General features: G+C 36.4%; 1 protein-coding gene across 1 annotated transcript in view; it reads right to left on the bottom strand.

Moving 5' to 3' along the window:
• The window catches only part of RunxA (RUNX family transcription factor Runt related A), a 79,554-nt gene that overhangs the window by 11,626 nt on the left and 47,599 nt on the right, over window positions 1-20,329 (bottom strand). The window contains exon 3 of the mRNA XM_028316633.1: window positions 4,865-4,978. Within this exon, the coding sequence (XP_028172434.1) occupies window positions 4,865-4,978 (114 nt within the window). The remainder of the gene's footprint in view (window positions 1-4,864; window positions 4,979-20,329) is intronic.

Genomic DNA, 20,329 nt, shown 5'->3' with positions numbered 1-20,329 from the left:
AGTAATCGTGTTTATTGGCATGAATTATTATGTATTTTACTAAAAACGCAAATAAACTAATCATTATTTTAATAACTTTCATAACCGTGTTTCCAGCAAAAAATATCATTTCCGTTTATAGTATAATTCATTCATTCTTGTAAGCTTCACGACATATTTTTGGTATCAAAAACATTAAAAAACAAAACACGGATTAATTATTCTGAAAAACTATTAAACGTGTCATTGACCTAACATAGACAAATGAATACATCCCTAATCAATTAAAACGAGCGAATGTGCCGGCGCCCTTACCTCACACATGCTCAGTTCGCAAGGCTCCAGTGTATAAATCAACGGCACAACAATTACACACTTTCATGGCAAGTTGGAATTAGAAACTGTCATTTGCACCGTTCAGGGGGGGTTCAGGGGGGTTTGGGGGGGCTGGGGGTAAAAATAGGGTGCGGCAAGGGCTACTGTGGACCTGATTAAAGGATTACATAGGGTGGCGTCCAGTCTAGTTAGATTTATTATGCCAAGTATTTCAACTAGTTAGCCCAGCTTTATTCGGCCATATTTAATTTGGAGCCAGCTGATTAATTGGCGAGCGAAATTCTAAACGGAAAATAGTTGACATTTTAGTAGTGATGAACTCTATGTGACTCTATACTAGAATCTTGTGCAGGTTGTGCGTAGAAAGATTCAAAGAACATTGTAAAACATTCAAATAAGAATGTAATATAGAAAACTCTTATTTATTAAAATAATTGAAAGATTTCTTTATTTGTGTGTAAATTGCATGTTTATTTTATTTAGGTTTATTTCCAAAAATAAAATTTATACCTAGCTATAAAGTCATATCAACCATAAGTAAACTTACGCCAGTATTCACAAACGATGCTTGCTTAAGTGAAGCTACAAATCGAACGCACAGCGTTGAATAAAGCTCTATGATTGGTTAATGTGTCACCCTGTGCGTCCACGCGACCTCATAGTAATGTTTGCGAATACGGGCGTTAGGTATTTACTTAGATAGGATAGATCACAAAAATACGTAATTTACTGGTGTCAACGCACCTATTACGACACTCATTTTTGTCTTTTGTTTCCAAAAACAAAAGACGGTCCAAAAATTTTAGACACCGTGTGAAGTAAACATAACTTTATGGCGCGTAAACGGTAGCGCCGAGTCCCGGACCACCCGCGCTCGCGCACCGAAATAGCGCTACAACCTTTAAGAAAAACATCTTTAATAGTCCGATTAATATCCTAGGCTACTGCCGCTGTAAAACCAACCACCCACAACGACGCACAATAACGTGCACCTTATTGGACGGTGATTAAGCATACTATTGAGTGGAGGGCGAGCATTCGGGACAATGTTTGTAATTTCCGCGACGCTATTTGCGTCGGAGGGACAGCATTGTTGTAACCAGACGTATCGTGGCCGATCGGGTTGTATTATTTTTAAACGTACGTAGAGTGTGTGTTTACTTTATAGTTATTATACCTGAAATTTTTCCATTACCAAAACAAAGGGGCGAAAGGTGGGAATAGTCCCGTTTTGGGAAGCTTTTAGTTTGATTTTTTTAATTACCAAAACAACAATATACCTGGTAAGTGCGTATGTTATTAAGCTACATTTCATCCATGAAAAATTTAGATTTCCTGAAAAGAGCACAATTACAATTGGATGACGACTAGTGTACTCCTAGTTAAACTGTTTAAAAAAATCATATTTTTCCTACGTTCAAAACGCTCCATTTAATGCAGATGTACCTTTCGAACCCAGAATAATTCAACAAAATCTCTACCACCCAAATTACAATTCCCTGTCAATTCCTGAACACGCGGAACTTAGCGGAATTAAATAATTTATCGCGTAGAGAGCACATAAATCAATATGCAGGGCATGCACACACGGGCGGTTAGGCCTGCCCTTCTTGACTAATTAATTAAACAGACGATTCATTACGCGCCTCCTTTGTACCATTCGTCTAGCGGTAGGGTTAGCAAGATTGAATTTTGTTGGAAAAGGGCCGATATTAGGGATAAAAATCGTGTGGAAACGGTAATACTATAGAGAATACTAATAGAGTTGGATAAATCCTTTTAAATAATAATATGATGAATGAATACGTATGTCAAATATCGTTGCGATTTACATGTGAACACAAACTTTTATGAATACATACTAGGTACTCTACACTAGGGACATACGAGTAGTTTTGCATCTAACTGTACCCAACCCTTTTTGTACGTGGGCGATATTCCGTCAGTACGGTTGCAATAATTTTAATTTCTCCGCGTGAAAGATCTGTCATTTATTCGTTGCAATTCAGATCGTTCACATCGCAAATCAAAAAGCTACAAAAATACATTTTTTTTAAGGCGAGAGTGAATAGACACTTACAGGACAGATACTCGTATGTACCATCCTAGACTGCATCTCACTTACCACCAGGTGCGATTGCGGTCAAATACCTGTCTTGTTATCCATTAAAAAAATACTAATAGCTTTAAAGTTTAACCCTCAGTAGTTAGTTTTGCATCCAACTGTACTGTGTGGGCCTGACCGTTGCAATTATTTAAATTTGTCGTCGAACGTGCATTAGATGTTACTGACATTTTATTCACTGCTTCTTGGTAATTTACATTCGATGCGACATAAGACTCAAGACTCATATTTTTCGATATTTTAGTTTTATAATTAGTTTTATTTAAAGAGACAGCAAAGAGATATGGTACCCTCGGTAAACAGTTTTGCATCCAACTGTACCTTGTACCCAACCCTTCCGTGCGTGGGCCTGATAGCCGTCAGTACGGTTGCAATTATTTTAATTTCTCCGCGTGAAGGATTGATCGTGCATTAGATGTGATTCCGGCTCCGACCGTCATTTGTTACCATCACCGCCTCTTCGTAATTTAAATGCTTCGTTCGGTAGCTGTTTGTTTTTGATTTTGCTAAATGTAGAAAAGAAAGAATTTCACTAAATATAAAATTGTTTAAATCTAATCTAAACAGGTATAATAAGATTAACCCACGGGTTGAAAAAATAAGAGTTCTAAATTTTTTTCCTGCAGCTATTATTGATTTTAAAATGTACCTACTCACCTTATAATTTTGTGTTACAGTGATTAAAATCTTATTTATTTATTTATTTATTGAAACTTTTATGCCAAAATAAATTTGTACATAAGGCGAACTTAATGCACTAAAGCATTCTAATCTTCTAGGGATTTTCTAAATAAGTTTCCAAGACATGCAAATAGTCAGATACATCAAGAATGCTGAGTATTTCATAAATAAAATCAAACTCTACATCCCTTTAAAACGCAACATTCTAATAAAGGAAATATCTAGTTTCACGCTCAGTGAATTCGAAAAGGTAAAATCTGGTGCAAATTATTAATAAATTATCTTCATTAAAACCGGTGTTTCGAATGTTTTGCGGTCGACCTCGTTTGTGCTTTGGAGTGTTCAGTAATTTGAACCTTTGATGTTTATTTTCGGTTAGTGCCGTTATAATGCTGTGATACAATGTGTTTTGATATTGGACAGAGCAGAGTTATGGCTGAAGCGGTTAGAGAATAATGTGCGGTCTTATTTTTTAAATAAATATTGGCTGAGAAATGCTTTAAAATTGTCTAAAAAGTAATTACTTATGTTTATAAGGATGTAGAAAGCTCACAAGTTTCTAAGTACTAGAGGAAAATACCGTCAACATGATAGATAGGTAAGTAATAATTTTTTATTCACTTTGTATCGTAATTCGTGTCATTTATTCAAACTTATACGGAACCCTCACAGAGTTTTCAGTAGTCGGGCGGTTTATTTTAACAATTGGTTTAAAAAGTGCTTAGAAAGATTAAAATTGTGATTCACAATGACCTACTTACAGATTAGACTTTCAGGCTGACTAATTTCAGCCCAATCTTTGCTTAGTTTAGAACTAGACTTCATCGGCCGTTTGGTGTAGTGGTTCAGAACGGAGTACCTACTATGCTGAGAAGTCTCGGGTTCGATACCCGGCCGGGCAGAAATTGATGATGAATTTTAATTTCTGTGACGGGTCTGGGTGTTTTCCATGCATAATATGTAGGTATTTAAAAAAAAAGTATACAAGTATATTTATATTCGTTGTCAGTACTCATAGTACAAGCTTTGCTTAGTTTGGGGCTAGCGGCGCAGTGTATTATATTTATTTATTTATTTAGATGGCGAAGTATAAAATGCCCAAGGTGGTGCCTTGCCGGGTGACTGCCCTCACACCATCTATCTAACGCTGTATAACAGACTAGCGGCCGCCCGCGACTTCGTACGCGTGAATCCCGTTTTACCCCCTTAGAAGTGGTGTTTCGTAAAATCCTTTCTTAGCGGATGCCTACGTCATGACATTACCTGCATGCCAAATTTCAGCCCGATCCGTCAAGTGGTTTGGGCTGTGCGTTGACCTTTGAGTTATATAGGGTGGGTGTACCAGTAACAAACCGAATAAGCGATATTTTAAAAGTAATTTTCATATTGTGACTCAATTACTACAACAATCATTGCAAAAAAAAAGAATTAACTACTCCTTGTCTATCATAGAATCAAGTAGCTTATCCCAATTTTCTTGATAGCTGTAAGGTTTATTTTTATTTAACAATCAATGTGGAAAGTCGCAATGTGCCTAAGGTTGACCAGATCGTACCAAGTCGTGTTTGTGGCTTTTATTTATGACTAATGATTGGTAGAAGTACGGCAGTGCTACCAAACGTAACAAAAGTGGCGGGAAATTCGACAGATTGTTAATATTTTGATGTGAAATTAGAAATGGTGTAGTTCCTGGTGTGGGACTGGTGCACCCACCCTATATTTATATATAAGATAGATACTAACTGGTTTTGGACCGTGGTTCCCTGGGCCCATCCACTGTGACCTTGATTGCCTTGTTGTAGGTGGTGACCTGCGGCGGCGTCGTCGATATCGTGATGGTCAGCGTGAACGACTTGCCTGGAACAAGCGGAGACGGGGTTTAGACCATGTTTAAAGAGTATGTGATCAATAACAACACTATTTAAAATCAGATGAAAATAGCAAATATACAGCTATTTGTGGCTTTTACTGCGCGTTTGAAAATTTTATACGTAATTTATAATAACTTACATCTAGATAATTTTCAATAACTAAAATTTTTAGTTTACCAAAATCTAAAATGGGCGAGTTCAAATAGTAGGTACTTACACAAGCTATGTTTATCTAATAAATTTTCCAATTTAGCAAGAAATAGTTGGCAAACTTTACTGTAGTACCCTCGAAGTACGTTACCCAATCCCTTTCTAATCATAATAATGAAAACTCAGTGCAATCAATCGAAAATATATTCTGAAACTGCTCTTTCAAGTAAGCAAACTACTGGCCAAGCGATTAATTGTCCGGAGATAATACCAGCGCCGCAAATATCGGTAAAAACCCACCCTTAATACAATCGGATTGAAAATATTTACGAAAACTTTGCACTCAAAGTGAGCGCACGCCATAAATTCAATCTGTGGTCGCCACTCTTTTCAGCCAGCACTTTTTAAATAGTTCGATTTTGATCACTTGTTCGAAAAGTTAAAAATTTATTGCCCGGTACGTTTTCAATTTGTGTGCCCGACTGTTACGCGGTAGACGGAATCCAATCCACAACGATAGTAATAAAATTTTCCTATCGAAAATACCCATCTACCGCACGTTACATGTTAGCCGACTATTTCGTTTTTCAAATTGGATTCCTTTGTCAAAAACTGTAAACATATCGAAATTACTGGCGAGACGAGTGGGCACTCCGACATCAAACGCCATAACACTCGAATAGAAAAAAACGGTATTCAAACATGGAGAGGATAAAAGAGCAACTCATCCGCAACACATCAGAGCGCGTCACAAACAACGGGCCGGCCACTTCATCACAGCGTAACGGCAATAAAAAAAACATTTCCATCTGCGGAAAAACCACAGTTAATATTAAATGACCGTACGTCAAAGCGATATTGTAGAGCGCTTGCGGCCCGCGCGGCGGGATGGAGCCAATACCAATTTTGTGATTCCCCCCGGTGGAGTGAGTGACATGTAAGCTTTAATGGCCCGGAGCGGCGGGTACACGCGAAAAAACTGAAAAAAGGCCTCATTCATACGTGATTTCGTGAGGCTACTTTGGGCTCGGCGGTGAGTCTCGTTAAAAATGGAGGCGGACACGCGGCGGGCTTGTTGCGGCGGCGTACGGAGTTTATTAACGTACTATCGGGGACTCGGACGCCTTGACACCTTAAGGGCCTAAATTGTTTGCACACACACGCTCGATTAAGCTACGCCCCCATTCATTCATCTTTCGGGTCTAAGCAGCGTCGGCGCACCACTGTAGATGTTTGCCCTAGCAAACCAAGCTCTATGTAAAGCGTTTAGGATTGAGTATTGCTTAGCTTACCCGCATCCGTGGCGCTAGTTTGGCAACGTCGCATTTTAGCAAATTTGAAACCCAATAAAGAATCGCTACAAAATATTATATGGGGCTTCGTGTAAAAATTGAACTAGCGATTGCCCGCTCGGGTCACAAAATTGCTATCGCACATTCCGAGGTAACTGTGCAATTTCCTGAGAAAAAAGTAGCTCTTTCTATAATTATTGTTGATATTAAGATTGTAAATCTCATGATATTAGTTTAGCTAGTTAAGGCGAGAAATGCAAAATCATACAGTCACTTTCGAATTTTACTTGTTTAATAGGTATTTAATTTATTTGGAACTTATAATTTATAAACTATATGTTATTGAATTAATTAGGAAATAGTTAAGGAATATTTGTGGCTTAAAAACAATTATTGTAAGATCTGGCTACATAATAACATTCTTAAATCCTTGAATGTAAATAAAAACCTATAATAGGTTTCTATTTATTTTTAATACATTAGCAACTTTTGTTTTCCGTTTAAAAGAAACACTTATCTACGTTATTACAATTTAATACAAATATTGTAACTAGGTAGCAATGATCCAGGTCATTGGTTATTATAAATACATATTATAATATTAAGTTAGTTTTATTTCAAATTATTTTTTTATTGCACATTAAGTGTCTTTACACAAGGTTTTAAATCAATAAAAATTAAACTTCAAACTAAATAATACTTAAACAGTTAACAATGTATAGATAGATAAGTTTGTAATTAAATATAAGAATAATTAAGAATTATTTTGAGAGGCCATGATTCAGTAATCGCGCGGAGGTCAATAAAAAGGCAATCAAACAGTCCAATTACTAGCACGGGTCAACACAAAACAAAATCAATCGGTTAGGGATCACAAAACTGCACAAAAAACAAAGGAGAGAATATGTCGACAGTTCGCCAAAGCAAAAAGCAGACAGACCTCGTATAAAAATACAATATTAAAAAAAACATATTATCTATTTGTTTGTAACCAAATTCTATTATTAAAATTCTAAAGCTGAGTTGCACCATCTTACTTTAACTTTGACAAACGTCAAAAATCTGTTAAACTCCATACAAAAAGCACCGGTTACCGTTATAGCTACGGTCAAAGTTAGGTGGCGCAACTCAGCCTAAAACTAAGAAAGATTGAAGAAAAAGAAACATTTCGTTTTAAACCTTAACCGTATGACAATAAAGTGCACAATGGTATTTCGTATTGCAACCTAAGCCCTGATTGTCTCTTATTGGTCGTAGTAAAAATATAGTAAAATGCGTAACCAATTAGAGACGGGGTGAGCACGTGACCGGAGCGATGCGTTTACGCTAAAATTTCTACAAAGTGGTCAGGCGGAAGAGTCCCCGATAGTACGTACTCTGTGTTCACACTTGTTACGGGAGTTTGCGTTGGCCAAATAATGATGTTCGAGGCCGTGGATTAAGTGGCTGTCGCGATTACGTTGGTGACGTCATTGTCATGTTATCCTTCTTCAATCCTTGTTCACTGCGATTGTCTTGTTATGACGAACTCTGTGCTTTGTGATAAGGCCTCGGCTTTGTGTTCTAATATGCTATTTGGAGCTCTAAACACCAATTTTACTTGTAGGCTAACTGTTGCGGTGTACATAGTGACCAAGGCACTTTGACTAATTACTTTACGTAATAATGAATTTTTGTGTTCGACTGTGATTTTAGGCAAACTCACTCGAAGATTTTGATTTATGGTATAATGAAATTGTATGTATTTTATTTGTAATTAATAACTATGATCATGATGTAATTACTAATGAATTGAATATTACTAATCTTAATAATGTTTATAGATATTCTGTTGTCTAAAATGAATAAATAAATTGAAGGAATTTTGTATTCATTTCAGTGAAAGCAGATTTTACTTTGCTACTGCGTCTACTTATCCAACACTTCCCAACTTAACCCGTCAGATTTGTGATATCAATCAAAATTCCACGATTAACCCTCCAACGGTTACGAAAGTTACATCCCCAATTTGGGCATCACAAGCGTGTTTTTCGTAAGTTCCCAAGACGTTGAGTGATGCCGTGCCAGCCACGCCGCGCCACGGCGGGTTAAATAAATAACCCTGCTTAATGGTAAGGTGATATTTATAGTGGTACGGTTACCTGAATAAGGTGGAAACAAGAACACTTTAGCATACTGTGTGCTTATTAGTTTAAACTTTTTTTTATTTGCGGCCATGATTTTTAGTGGTACGGTTACCTGAAATAAGGCGGAAACAAGCACACTGTAGCACTCTGTGTACCCAACTAAATTAACTAAATGTTTTTTTATTTGCGGCCAGGATTGTCAACTTAAGAATCTGTCATTCATGGATGAGGCGTCAAAACTGCATTGCGCACCATTGCGTCGCCCATCAAACGATAATGTGTACTGTTAAAAGTAACTAATTAGGTTAAATATCCAGTGACTTATTTTATATGTATGTATATTTAAAGCTTATTTGCACATTGAATAGATTCCAAAATCTGGTCTTTTATACACTCTCGTACTTATAGAAATATTTGTAAATACTTATTTTTTTGACCAAATATTTGTTGACCTTTAAAAATATTCTGGAATTGTTACAAAAATTATGGACAAACCGTATCCATACCAGATATAGTAAGGAATATTTAAAGCTCTCAAGCTTAGTCTTAACACAAATCCACACGGGGCCAACTCTACTCCTTAGCCTTACAAAAACGAAATATGATATTGCAGACGAAGCAGAAACGGTACTCTGTTGTCTAGTACATACAAGACACTCCCGGAGAGTAATATTTCAATCGTCCAAATATTGTACCGAACCACTTCATACTATGTGCCTGAATTTCCTGCGCTGCTTTTTCCTAATACTGGTCAAACGATTTGAAACGTTATTAATAATTTTCCAAGAGCCAGATAAAAAGGAACTGTCTTTTTTTCTGGCCTGGTGGTTTGAATACCCGACTGCTACAGTTGCTGTGGTTGTGGGTTCAAATCACGTATAAAGGAATTTCAGTCACAAAAATTCAACTTGTCTAGCCTTGAAATTCAACCAATATAGGTTATCTATCTTATCGACGCGATTGTAAGGCTGGAGACAAATTAATGATAATATGGTGAAGTTGCAGCTGATGCGAGCATGATAACTGCACCACTTATCAAACTCTATCAATCCCCTTATTTTTTTCTTAACCCTCTACTAGTTGCTTGAACGTTACATCCCCAAATTGCCCATCAAAAGAAGCTGATGTGGCCGTGCCAGCCGCGGCACGTCACGAGCTCTAAATAAATATCCTACTTAATGTGTGTGGAACACGACATACTAGCGCCATTCTTATTGGCACACAATTTCCGTGATGCCACGACAGTGTTAAGAGGGTGCAAAAGTTTTAAAGATGATTTACATGAAGGTTGACAGCAAGTAGTAGCTATGTTGGTATGAACAACTATGACAACGTAGGTATGAATAATAGATTTAGATTTATCTTTTTTGTACACCACACTAGAAAGGCCGCCGTCCCATTTTTGTCCCACTCGCGAGTTTGATCGTCTCTAACTTTTTTATTTTTTAACGAAAGTCCATGAAACTTTTTGACTTTTTCTGATTTATTGAATTTAATCATTTTTTAATGTTTTTAATAATATAACATTAATAGATTTTTTTTTTAAATCGGTTTTACCTAGAAGCGCCGCTGGGTCAATTTTGTCCCACTCTGGTATTTGCCACAATAATTCGATGAAGAGTCCTTTTTTCGAGGAGATACGAAAGTGGAGAGGTGAGGAGAGTTTAGGTGACTCGTGACAATGCAGAAATGTAAATATATTGTACTGGTTTTTGCCTGTGACCTCACCCGTGAGAATTTAAGTTTATCATAGAAAGACCTAATTTCTTGACACTTATCGTTGCTTTTTGATCAAATAACTGAATATTATTCTAAATTATAGCCTATATTATGTTATTCTGAAGTATTCATAGACATATGTTCCACAATGTTAGAGAATAGTGTACTGAAATATGAACATGATGTCAAAAACCTAGAATATAAATTATGTAATCTTAAGAAATCTTTGAACACAATGTCTGAACGGTATCAATGTACAAAAAAAGAGTGTGATGAACATTTCCAGGCTTTGAAAAAATTTATATCTAATTGCAACTGTCAAAATTCTATCCTATTGGATGAATCTTGTACAGATAGTTTTCAGTCTGGTTGTGAGTCACCACCTACTCTAAACACCCTAAACAAAGATACACACANCCTAAGTACAACAGGTTCCCCTAAGGCTGGGTTGCATCATCTTACTTTAACTTTGACAAACGTCTAAAACCTGTGAGACTCCATACTAAAAACACCGGTTATCGTTATAGTTACGGTTAAAGTTAGGTCTACTCTAATTTTTGCTAGGCCCGAAGTTCAACTGAACGAAAATGCCATTTATGGCATTAAATTCACCTTTTGTAAGCAAATAAGTTTAAAATAAATAAATAAACAAGTTTAATTAAAAAGAAAATCACAGTTTAACTGACCCTATTCGGTAACTTATTAGAAATCTGTGCTGTTAGTGTATAAAATGAAGTAAATAATGTTTAAACCATGCTTGTAGGATCCAACTCTACCTACAGATCTCAACTGCAGGCCATGTTACCTGTTACATGTGCTCAATTTCACCTTACTAGATGTTAGTATATTGTGGTACTGACTTGAACGACCTCTGACATTTTTAAAGCCTCTGAGCTCAAAGTTTAGAAGGCCGGTGTAATTATTTTTCATTTAACTGAAACACGGGTCTATAATCAAAAAGATGTTAGGTTTCATCATTACTTGCCGGCTTTGCTGTTAAAATAGCAAATGAAAGTTTGATCAAACAAATTGTATTTAATAACAGTCAAAGCGGCTTCCAGTTGTTTTACACCGTATTTTGAATATAGTTAGACAAAAATTGTGGATAAATAAGACAAACTTCGGGAAGGAACATGAAAACAATAAAAGAGCGTTGAGCGTTATTTTAGAAGCTTGCAAAGTCTTAAGCCCTACAAGGTGGACCGACGACATCGTAAAGGTAGCAGGGAAGCGCTGGACCTGGACGCAGACCGCTGCCAATCGATCAACATGGAAAGCATTGGGGGAGGCCTATGTTCAGCAGTGGACGTCCTATGGCTGAAATGATGATGATGATGATGAAAGTCTTAACGTCACCAAACGAAGGTCAGTCTACAATTAACATCGAGGTACTCAAGGGCTGGAAGACGTAGCGCAGGACCGGTCTTTATGGAAAGCCTTGGGGAAGGCCTTTGTTCAGCAGTGGACGTCATTAGGCTGAAACGAAAGAACTCAAGGTGCCTTGTAGTATGTGAAAGAGAGCAGCTGAGGATCTGGGTCAGCACATAAACTAAACGCTATAGCATATTGCAGTGGTAATAAGGTTATGTTTTGTAACAGAACAAATTCTTGTTAACTAAATCACACTATATTATGAACTGCTGTTGAATGTACCGGAGGAGCCTATGTTGTGCTGTTGAAATATGGTTAAGATAGAACCCTAACAAAAATGAACCAAAATGTGTAAAAATTCTTTCCGCGTCAGACAGACGACGTCTTGTTACCTAGGTATATCTTATAATATACATTTTATCGCTTTTCATCCCAATTGAAGTTGCCAAGCACACCCGTATCGCCCCACAAACAGTTTCCGACCGATTGGGCAATATTAATAATATTCAAATGGCCGAATTTCAAATCCACTGGGTCGGTAGATTGGTCGTATTTGAAGACATTTTTCAAGGCCACTAAATATGCTCCCTTTGGGATCGGTTACGGTTGAAACTTCAAGAATACTAGGAGTCAGGGACAGACCGGATCCAGCTATTTTAGGATAGCAGATATGAAATCGACTTGAAAAGCAACCGATGGAAATGCACAAGTTAAACTAATGATTAAAATATGAGTACTTTAGCCTTGTTTCAGACAAAGTAGTACATAGAAATATTTAGGCTGTTTTATTACCTTAACTTTAACCGTAACTATAACGTTAACTGGTGTTTTTGTATGGGCCTTTACAAACTTTTGACGTTTGTTAAGGTTACGAGTGCCTTAAAAAGGGACTCAATTAAAGCTGACAATCTAGTGAATGTCGCGGGAGGTGCCTGGATGCGGGAGGTGCCTGGATGCGGGCGGAGCAGGACCGGTCTTTGTGGAAAACCTTGGGGGAGGCCTTTGTCCAGCAGTGGACTTCTTTCGGCTGAAACGAACGAACCTATTCACTCCAGCTTAGATAGTGATGTTAGTGAGTTTCCCATTTGAAAACATTTAATTGTCCTAATGCGTTATTTTACAGTCGACTGTTCTGCCTGTAGTATTATGCAATGTACAAAAGCCGCGAAATGGGCGTGCGGCTGAAAAGGCCCTAACTAGGTCGCGGCGGTCACTTTATGCCGGCTGGGAGCATATAAAATGCAAACCGGAAGACGAGTCTGCGCGAGTGAGGTTTGAGCAAATACTAGAATATACCGCTGAATTAGAATTTGAATCATATCTAGTTTTGTCCGTATACCGTCCTTAGGGTATTAAAAAGAAAAAATAGTTAACGTTATGTATTTTATTAAGCACTAAGCAAACTTTTATTCCGATTAATACATGACAAATGTGCAAATGAAAATGTGAATATACCTACTGTAGTACCGATCATTTTTCTAAAAGAGTAAATCTAATGATTTGTGTAAACCTAGCTATGTTTGAGTACAAAGTGTCGCAATATTATGCATACCGAGACAGTGCAATCTCTGATTGAGGCAATATTTATCATATTATATTTCATTGGAGCCGACTATAAAGAATAAAATCCAGTTCATAAAAAGCTTAAAGCACACACATTCTCATATTCATATCTCATCAAACAAGCGTCCTTGTTTTGCCACAATCTGCGTCTTACCCTAATATGTAGCGCTCCACAAGTGGCTAATCAAGTCGAGGAGTCTCTACAACGTAACAGGGCGAGCATAACTCTCTTAAAAGAATAGTGTAGCTTATACAGGGTGTCCCAGAATGGGTGAATCAAACTGCTAGGGGAGGTAGCTCTAGTAATGTACTATCCCTAAAAAATATGAAAAAAAATAAAGCACATAAGGACATAAATATTTTTTTTATGAAAAAGTAAAAATAAATCAGCTTTGCCTAAGTATCTTGCTATAATTGCTGCGTTTGGAGTTTATTTGTCCTTTTTTCTTACTAATGTTAATTGTACATGATCGCTTCGTTTATCTGTAAACAAACTTTTGAAAATAATTACTAGATTTCGAGTTTGAGCACTTTATTAAAAAAAATCCGAACTCAAATTTTTTTTTTCATAATTATTTTAAGAGAAATTAGGAGAGCTACCTCCCCTAGCAGTTTGATTCCCCCATTCTGGGACACCCTGTATAGGATCTTCTTTATAATAGGATCTTTCTTCCATATTGACGGGTGTTTCACAAAGCAATACAATTTCTTAAAAGTACGCATATCCTTCGTTCGTTTGTTTCAGCCAAATGTCCAGCAGTGAACAATGGCCTCCCCTAAGGTTTTCCACAATGAACGGTCCTGCGCTGTCCGCATCCAGGCTCCTCCCGCGACCTTTACCAGATCGTTGCAAGTACGCATATACTGGATGCTTATTTTTACCCGACTACGGCAAAGCCAAAGGAGGGTTATGATTTTGATAGGCTATGTATGTATGTATGTATGTATGTATGTATGTATGTATGTATGTATGTATGTTCATGTGTTCCCTCGTAACTTCTAAACTACTTATCAGAATTCGACAAATGACATATCATTAGAAGCGTCTTAATTGTCCGCTGGTTATAGGCTATATGGGGTTTCACAAAATTTAATGTGGCGCCCTCTAGCGGACAAAACATACAGAGTTAAAAAATAAAGTTAAGATAAATATGCCGTGTTTGGTATCATTTGAAAGCGCTTTATTTGTACATTTTGAATATATATATATTACTAGCATTTGCTTGTGACTTTACCTGTATTCAAGGGCTGATTGCATATAATTCACATCTTTTCGTTCATAGCTGCTTTACTACTTATTACTCACTTTAACACCAAAATAGTACAAATAATAAATAAAAAGTAAAAAAACTAAAACCCAACTACGACAAAAAACGACGCTGAAAAAGTATAAAACAAGATTTTCAGAATACTGAACTGAACAAAGTTGCTAATGTAGTTGCATAGTAATTTTCACGTTTGGAAAGGCGTAGTCACACGTTACATATACCTACCTACCGTAGCACTTTGACAACGTGTGACTACGCCTTTCCAATTCCAAATACCAATAGTCACAAACGACATTGTAAGTTTATTGTTTTCTATCAAATGTATGTATCAACATTTTTGTAGACAAGTGTGTACGAGTAATGTGTAATTAGGTATTAATTATTTTTGATTTACAAAAAAACAAGTTGTTTTAGCGTAATTAGCGGTTAACATTAGCTTGGCCGCAAATTCTAAACGAAGTGATTATAAAAACCATAAAACGAGATAATTAAATGAATTTTATATAATTTTGCCAGACCTAAGATATTGTAAAATATGTTATCCTGTATCCAGGTACCAATAAACCAAGCGACCAGTCGCAACTTTCAGTCGCTTTCATTCGTGGTACCGGCAAATTCGGCACATTAAAATATCGGCCGACCATGGAACTGTCTTATCCGATCCCGAGGATGGTAACAGGGATCACGGGATTATTGTATTACGCCCCGAAACATCGGATTGACATCGCGACGTCGGCTTCGGAGGTAATCAAGTTTGCAAATTAATTTAGCAAAAAGATCGCTTTTTAATGGAAAAGGAGAAGGTCCATTATGTATGGAAAAAAACAGAATCAATTGGGACTAAATGGGTATGAATAGTTTCATTATAATGCACATTTTATCCCAACGAAAGCTCAATGTCGAAATCAATGGGGCATAGGAGTTAAATATAGCCTGTCAGTGTGTATGAAAAATCTTGTGTTTTACTTGTGATTTTTACCAGTTTTTACAATATTTTGACATATTCATCTAGCTTTTGCCCACGGCTTCGCCCGCGTGAAAAAGCTTGTCATAGATCATTATAAATTTAGCCTATATTATTCTTATGGAAAAACAACTTTATAATACTGTAAAGTTTCATCAAAATCCGTTCAGTAGTTTTAGTGAAAGAGTAACCAACATAATATTAGTAGGATAATGAAATTACTAATACCCATTTAGTCCCAGTCGATGCCGGTCTTTTTCGGACCATCCGTTTTCTATTTGAAAATTCTTTAACAATCAATCTATACTAATATCTATACTAGTCTATACTTAATATTATAAGTACGAAAGTAACTCTGTCTGTCTTGCTTTCACGCCTAAACCACTGAACCGATTTTGATGAAATTTGGCATAGAGATAGTTTGAGTCCCGGGAAAGGACATAGGATAGTTTTTATCCCGGTTTTTTAAACAGGGACGCGCGCGATATAGTTTTTCTGTGTCAGACAAAATTACACGCGGGTGGAAAGCTAGTATGTAATAATTACTCACACCCAAACTATGTGCCCAAACGATCAGAGCTCGTTCACGCCGTCTAATTCTGTACCTTCACGGTTTTTAATTAAATTCTCACCAATATTTCTATAGACAATTCCGTGCCGATCCAAATCTGCTTCGCAAATAACCCAAAGAGCAATTTCTCATCTGACGCAATAATTATCCACGAGAACAAAGTAAAACTTACGGGAGGCAGAGCTAGGTACGTCGCTAATTAAGAAAATACAAAGAACATTGCTTAGTAGTACTTACTTGTATTTGTACATAACTATACAAATACAAGTCCACATTCTATATACTTATTCGGCGACTAACGATTAGTGTCCTTCTATGTAACAAATTAAAATGATGGACTTTGGGTAATTTACACAATATTGGAATTGAACAGCTTTTATGAACGTCTAAGATGTTTGGTTCCACTAAAGCTGAGAGATGTGTTGTATGTGATCATTGTGATGTCTAATCAGAGGTGGAATTGTGTAAAGCAATCGTAATAATTTGACAGTTCATAACGTACGATAAAGTCAGTTAAACAAAGCATTTGACAGAATAATCGTACGTTATGAACTGTCAAATGATAAAATGATTGTTTTACACAATTCCACCTCTGATTCTGAACCGAAGCTGAAACAATAGGTGTTGTGGAAATAAAAAAATATGGTTGGTTCTTCAAATCTCATCTCCATTGTGGTGGAGACCGGGCCTAAGACGCCAATAAAAGTGTAGGGCTTATTCCAGTTGGGGCAAATGTTAACGTGTGTGAAAACAGTAGCTTAATAAATATTTGAAGTCAGAACGTTTTTTTATGCATAATATGTCATTGTAATACGTTCGTCTTTTATATTGGGTAACTAGTAGGTATAAGCCGAACTACTCGTACGTTGCATTAAATCATGACGTTCCGAATTGTTCCCATTAGGGACCGAGAAGAAGGTAACTAAGTTTCTTTCGCCACTTCTTTTCAGCACCAGCCAATAATATGTCCCGAATTGGTAGTAGAACACGTTATATTTGGGACGTGTTTATGTGCCCTGAAAAGGGCCTAATAATAATTTGAATTTAATCTATGAAGGCATTTCCCATTGTTCGTTTAAGTTCCTCTAAGAGTTCGCAGTCACGGACTCACGTCCATGTCACACTTAAACGATGTAACTTTAGCAATTAACTAAAGTCTGTATGTGTTTCATTATAATAACAATCATACTTATTTAGTTTGAAGAAATACTGAAGAATAAAATAGTGTAGGTGTTACTGTAAAAGCTCGAACTACGGTTAATCTTAAGATTTAAATGTAAGTCTTAGGATTTACCGACATGAGTTGGTAAATGTAAGTATTTCTGAAAATACGACGATGTTTTCGAGCTTTTACCATACGAATTCAGTATATGCTAGGTTTTACCTCTGTCAGCTGGTAGATGTTGGTTTTAGGAATAAAACAATGAGTAATTCTTAATGGGGAATTATAACACGATCGACTAAAAAATAACTTAGCGACTGATGATGGCATACTTAAAACATAATAACTTGAGCGGTATGAATTTGAGTAAGCAAAAAATTAACTTAATTCACGACGAATATTGATTAATATAATCAAATGCAGAACGAGCTTACAAAAAGTGGGTTATGTTTAATCCATTTTAGATATTAAAATTCTGTCCGTGCGACTACATTACTAAGGGAGCGACTAGAAATACAAAGAGGGCAACTTCAATATTAAGATAGATTCGATTTTTTCCAATTGAAGTAATTTCTGATGATGATGATAATGATGAGATGCGCTGAGCATGTTATGACATGTTTTGTTTTTCAACATTTACCGTGCCATTAATGTAAATCCTAAGATTTACCAACGAAATGGTGGTATGAGTTCGAATCGCAAACTTTTTGGGACATTTACCATTAGACATTGGTAGATCTTAGGTTTTACTGGAATATCTTAGGGTTTACTGCAATTCGAGCTTTTACAGTAACATAGGTGCGTGACAAAGAAACTACTTTTAACCAAGTGTGTGATGTCAATGTTTATTTAAAATACAATATAATTTGTAGTACCTTCCTACTGAAGGCGGACTTTCAAGATTTATGAATTACGTGAATAACGTTTCAGAATAAAAACTAACCACTATTAATTAATTAGACTGTTACTGCGCAAACGTGCATATCTGATTTCTTAGCATTATCTCAGACAAACATCAATCACGGGCGTTCAGAGATCCCGCGGATCCAATTAACCACAGAATCTGTTCGTGAAATAATAAAGCACTTGATTTAATACAAACATTGCATACTCGTTCTACAATCAGAGCCCGAGTTGGGTTACCAACCTCATATACAGTCGTCAGCATATTAGATTACATATTTGCTGTAAAATAGTACCTATTATAGACCTAATATGCTACAGTGTAAAGCTTGAACAGTGTGCCAACAGAAAGAGATGGCGGGAGATCGTGCGGAGAGTTGTATCCGCCTCTAAACCGATGTGAACAACGCCTCAACGTGACCACGACCGCTCTGCCAAGAGCGAAACGAATTAGAAGAAGAAGAAAGCTTGAACACATAGATATGTTTGTCAAGTTTGACAACCGAAAAGCGGTACAAATGTGGAACTTGTTCGTTACTTTGCATCTTAAGTGAGGTTTAGACTAGCTATATGCAGAAGATGACTTCCGCAAGCTATCACCACTGTGTAAATCTTGCAGAAGTTGGCTTGTCACAGCTATTACTATTACTACTATTACTTACAATGGTAATAAAGCTTACGAAAGTCAACTTCTGCAAGTTTTATTGCTAATCTAAACCTCACTTTAGGTTTTTGCAGAAACTAACCAAAGAGCGGCAAACCAGAAACAGATTAAAATTATATAACAAAAACTTCTATCAATTACCTACCAAGGTTAGTTTTCTAAAAAGGACTGTTAAGTAGTGCTATTTCAGAATATTGAAGGTAAGCGATGAGAAAAACAACAGCTTGAGTGCTCTCGTGGTAAGAAGTTGCACGTGCATGATAATGTTCTGGAGATCAATATAATGGACTGAGATTGGCACTATAGAGACCATGTAAGACATTGGCTTTCTAATAATACATTTATTTTTGTTGAAGAAGTAAGCAAGACTAGATTCATTCATTAATTATTTAGTAGGTACATTATAAGAAGTTACTTACGAGTACAGCTTGACGTTAGACTCGCACACAATCAAAACACTGCGCCGTATACATAGTCTTCTCACATTTAATCTGAATTGCAACACCTAACTTTGACCGTAACTATGACGGTACTTTTGTATGGAGTTTGACAGATTTTTGACGTTTGTCAAAGTTAATGTAAGATGGTGCAACCCAGCCTTAAATGGCAATATAATATTTTTGAAGATATGATAAAATAAACAAGAGAGCATGATTCTGTATACAGAAATAACCTACGAATACATTTTTTTTTTGGCTGAAACGAACATAATACAGTTTTTGAATTTTAGACTTCATAACACTTTATTTCTGTCCCTCAATAAGAAAACTAAACTTCTATGCAAACTTAAAGAGTTGTAAACTGTAATAACAAAGAAAACTTTCATTCTCCAATTTGTATTGTTAAATATTCTTTTCATCTGTTAGACTTCACTAAGAATATAAATAGGTTGGTATAGAGCTTAAAAGTTTCAAGAACTCATGGTATGGAATTTAGTTGCTTTCCATAACTACGAGAAACTTCAAGAATAATTTTCTTTGTAAAGATTTAACCGTCAAGTAAGGCTTTCATTGCAGAAACTTCGAGAATTTTGGGCAAGTGAAAGCTGAATTATTAACCTTCTGAAAATGTTAACTTTGTAACTTTCGTTCCAAGTAGACGGGTACATTTCAAGCAATAATCATAATTAAATTATATTATTTATATTTAACGACAAACATCAAAGGGCATTTCGTTCACTTCTCTGAGGGCTGGTCTCAACTTTACGTTACAGTTCTTGTGAAAAGTGTATATGCGGGTAAGACGTATTGATGAAAACTTTAATTATGTTTAATACTACCATTCTACAATAGTTATTATACCATTATACAAGGTGGAATTTTATGCTACTGCTGTTGCTGAATAAAGGTATTCTATTCTATTCTATTACAATTTCTTAGCGATTAGAGTCGCTTCTCAAAATCTACTATATAAAAATAAGTCGGGTTTTCCTCCCTGACGCTATAACTCCAGAACGCACGAACCGATTTCCACGGTTTTGCATTCGTTGGAAAGGTCACGGACTCCGTGAGGTTTATAACAAAGAAAATTCGGGAAAAGGGGGTAAAACGGAATCCACGCGTACGAAGTCGCGGGCGGCCGCTA

This window comes from Ostrinia furnacalis, unplaced genomic scaffold (assembly GCF_004193835.3).
Source record: "Ostrinia furnacalis isolate ACB-3 unplaced genomic scaffold, ASM419383v2 OfSCF5820, whole genome shotgun sequence".
NCBI classification, from domain to species: Eukaryota; Metazoa; Arthropoda; class Insecta; order Lepidoptera; family Crambidae; genus Ostrinia; species Ostrinia furnacalis.
This window is presented reverse-complemented; position numbering and strand designations above follow the sequence as displayed.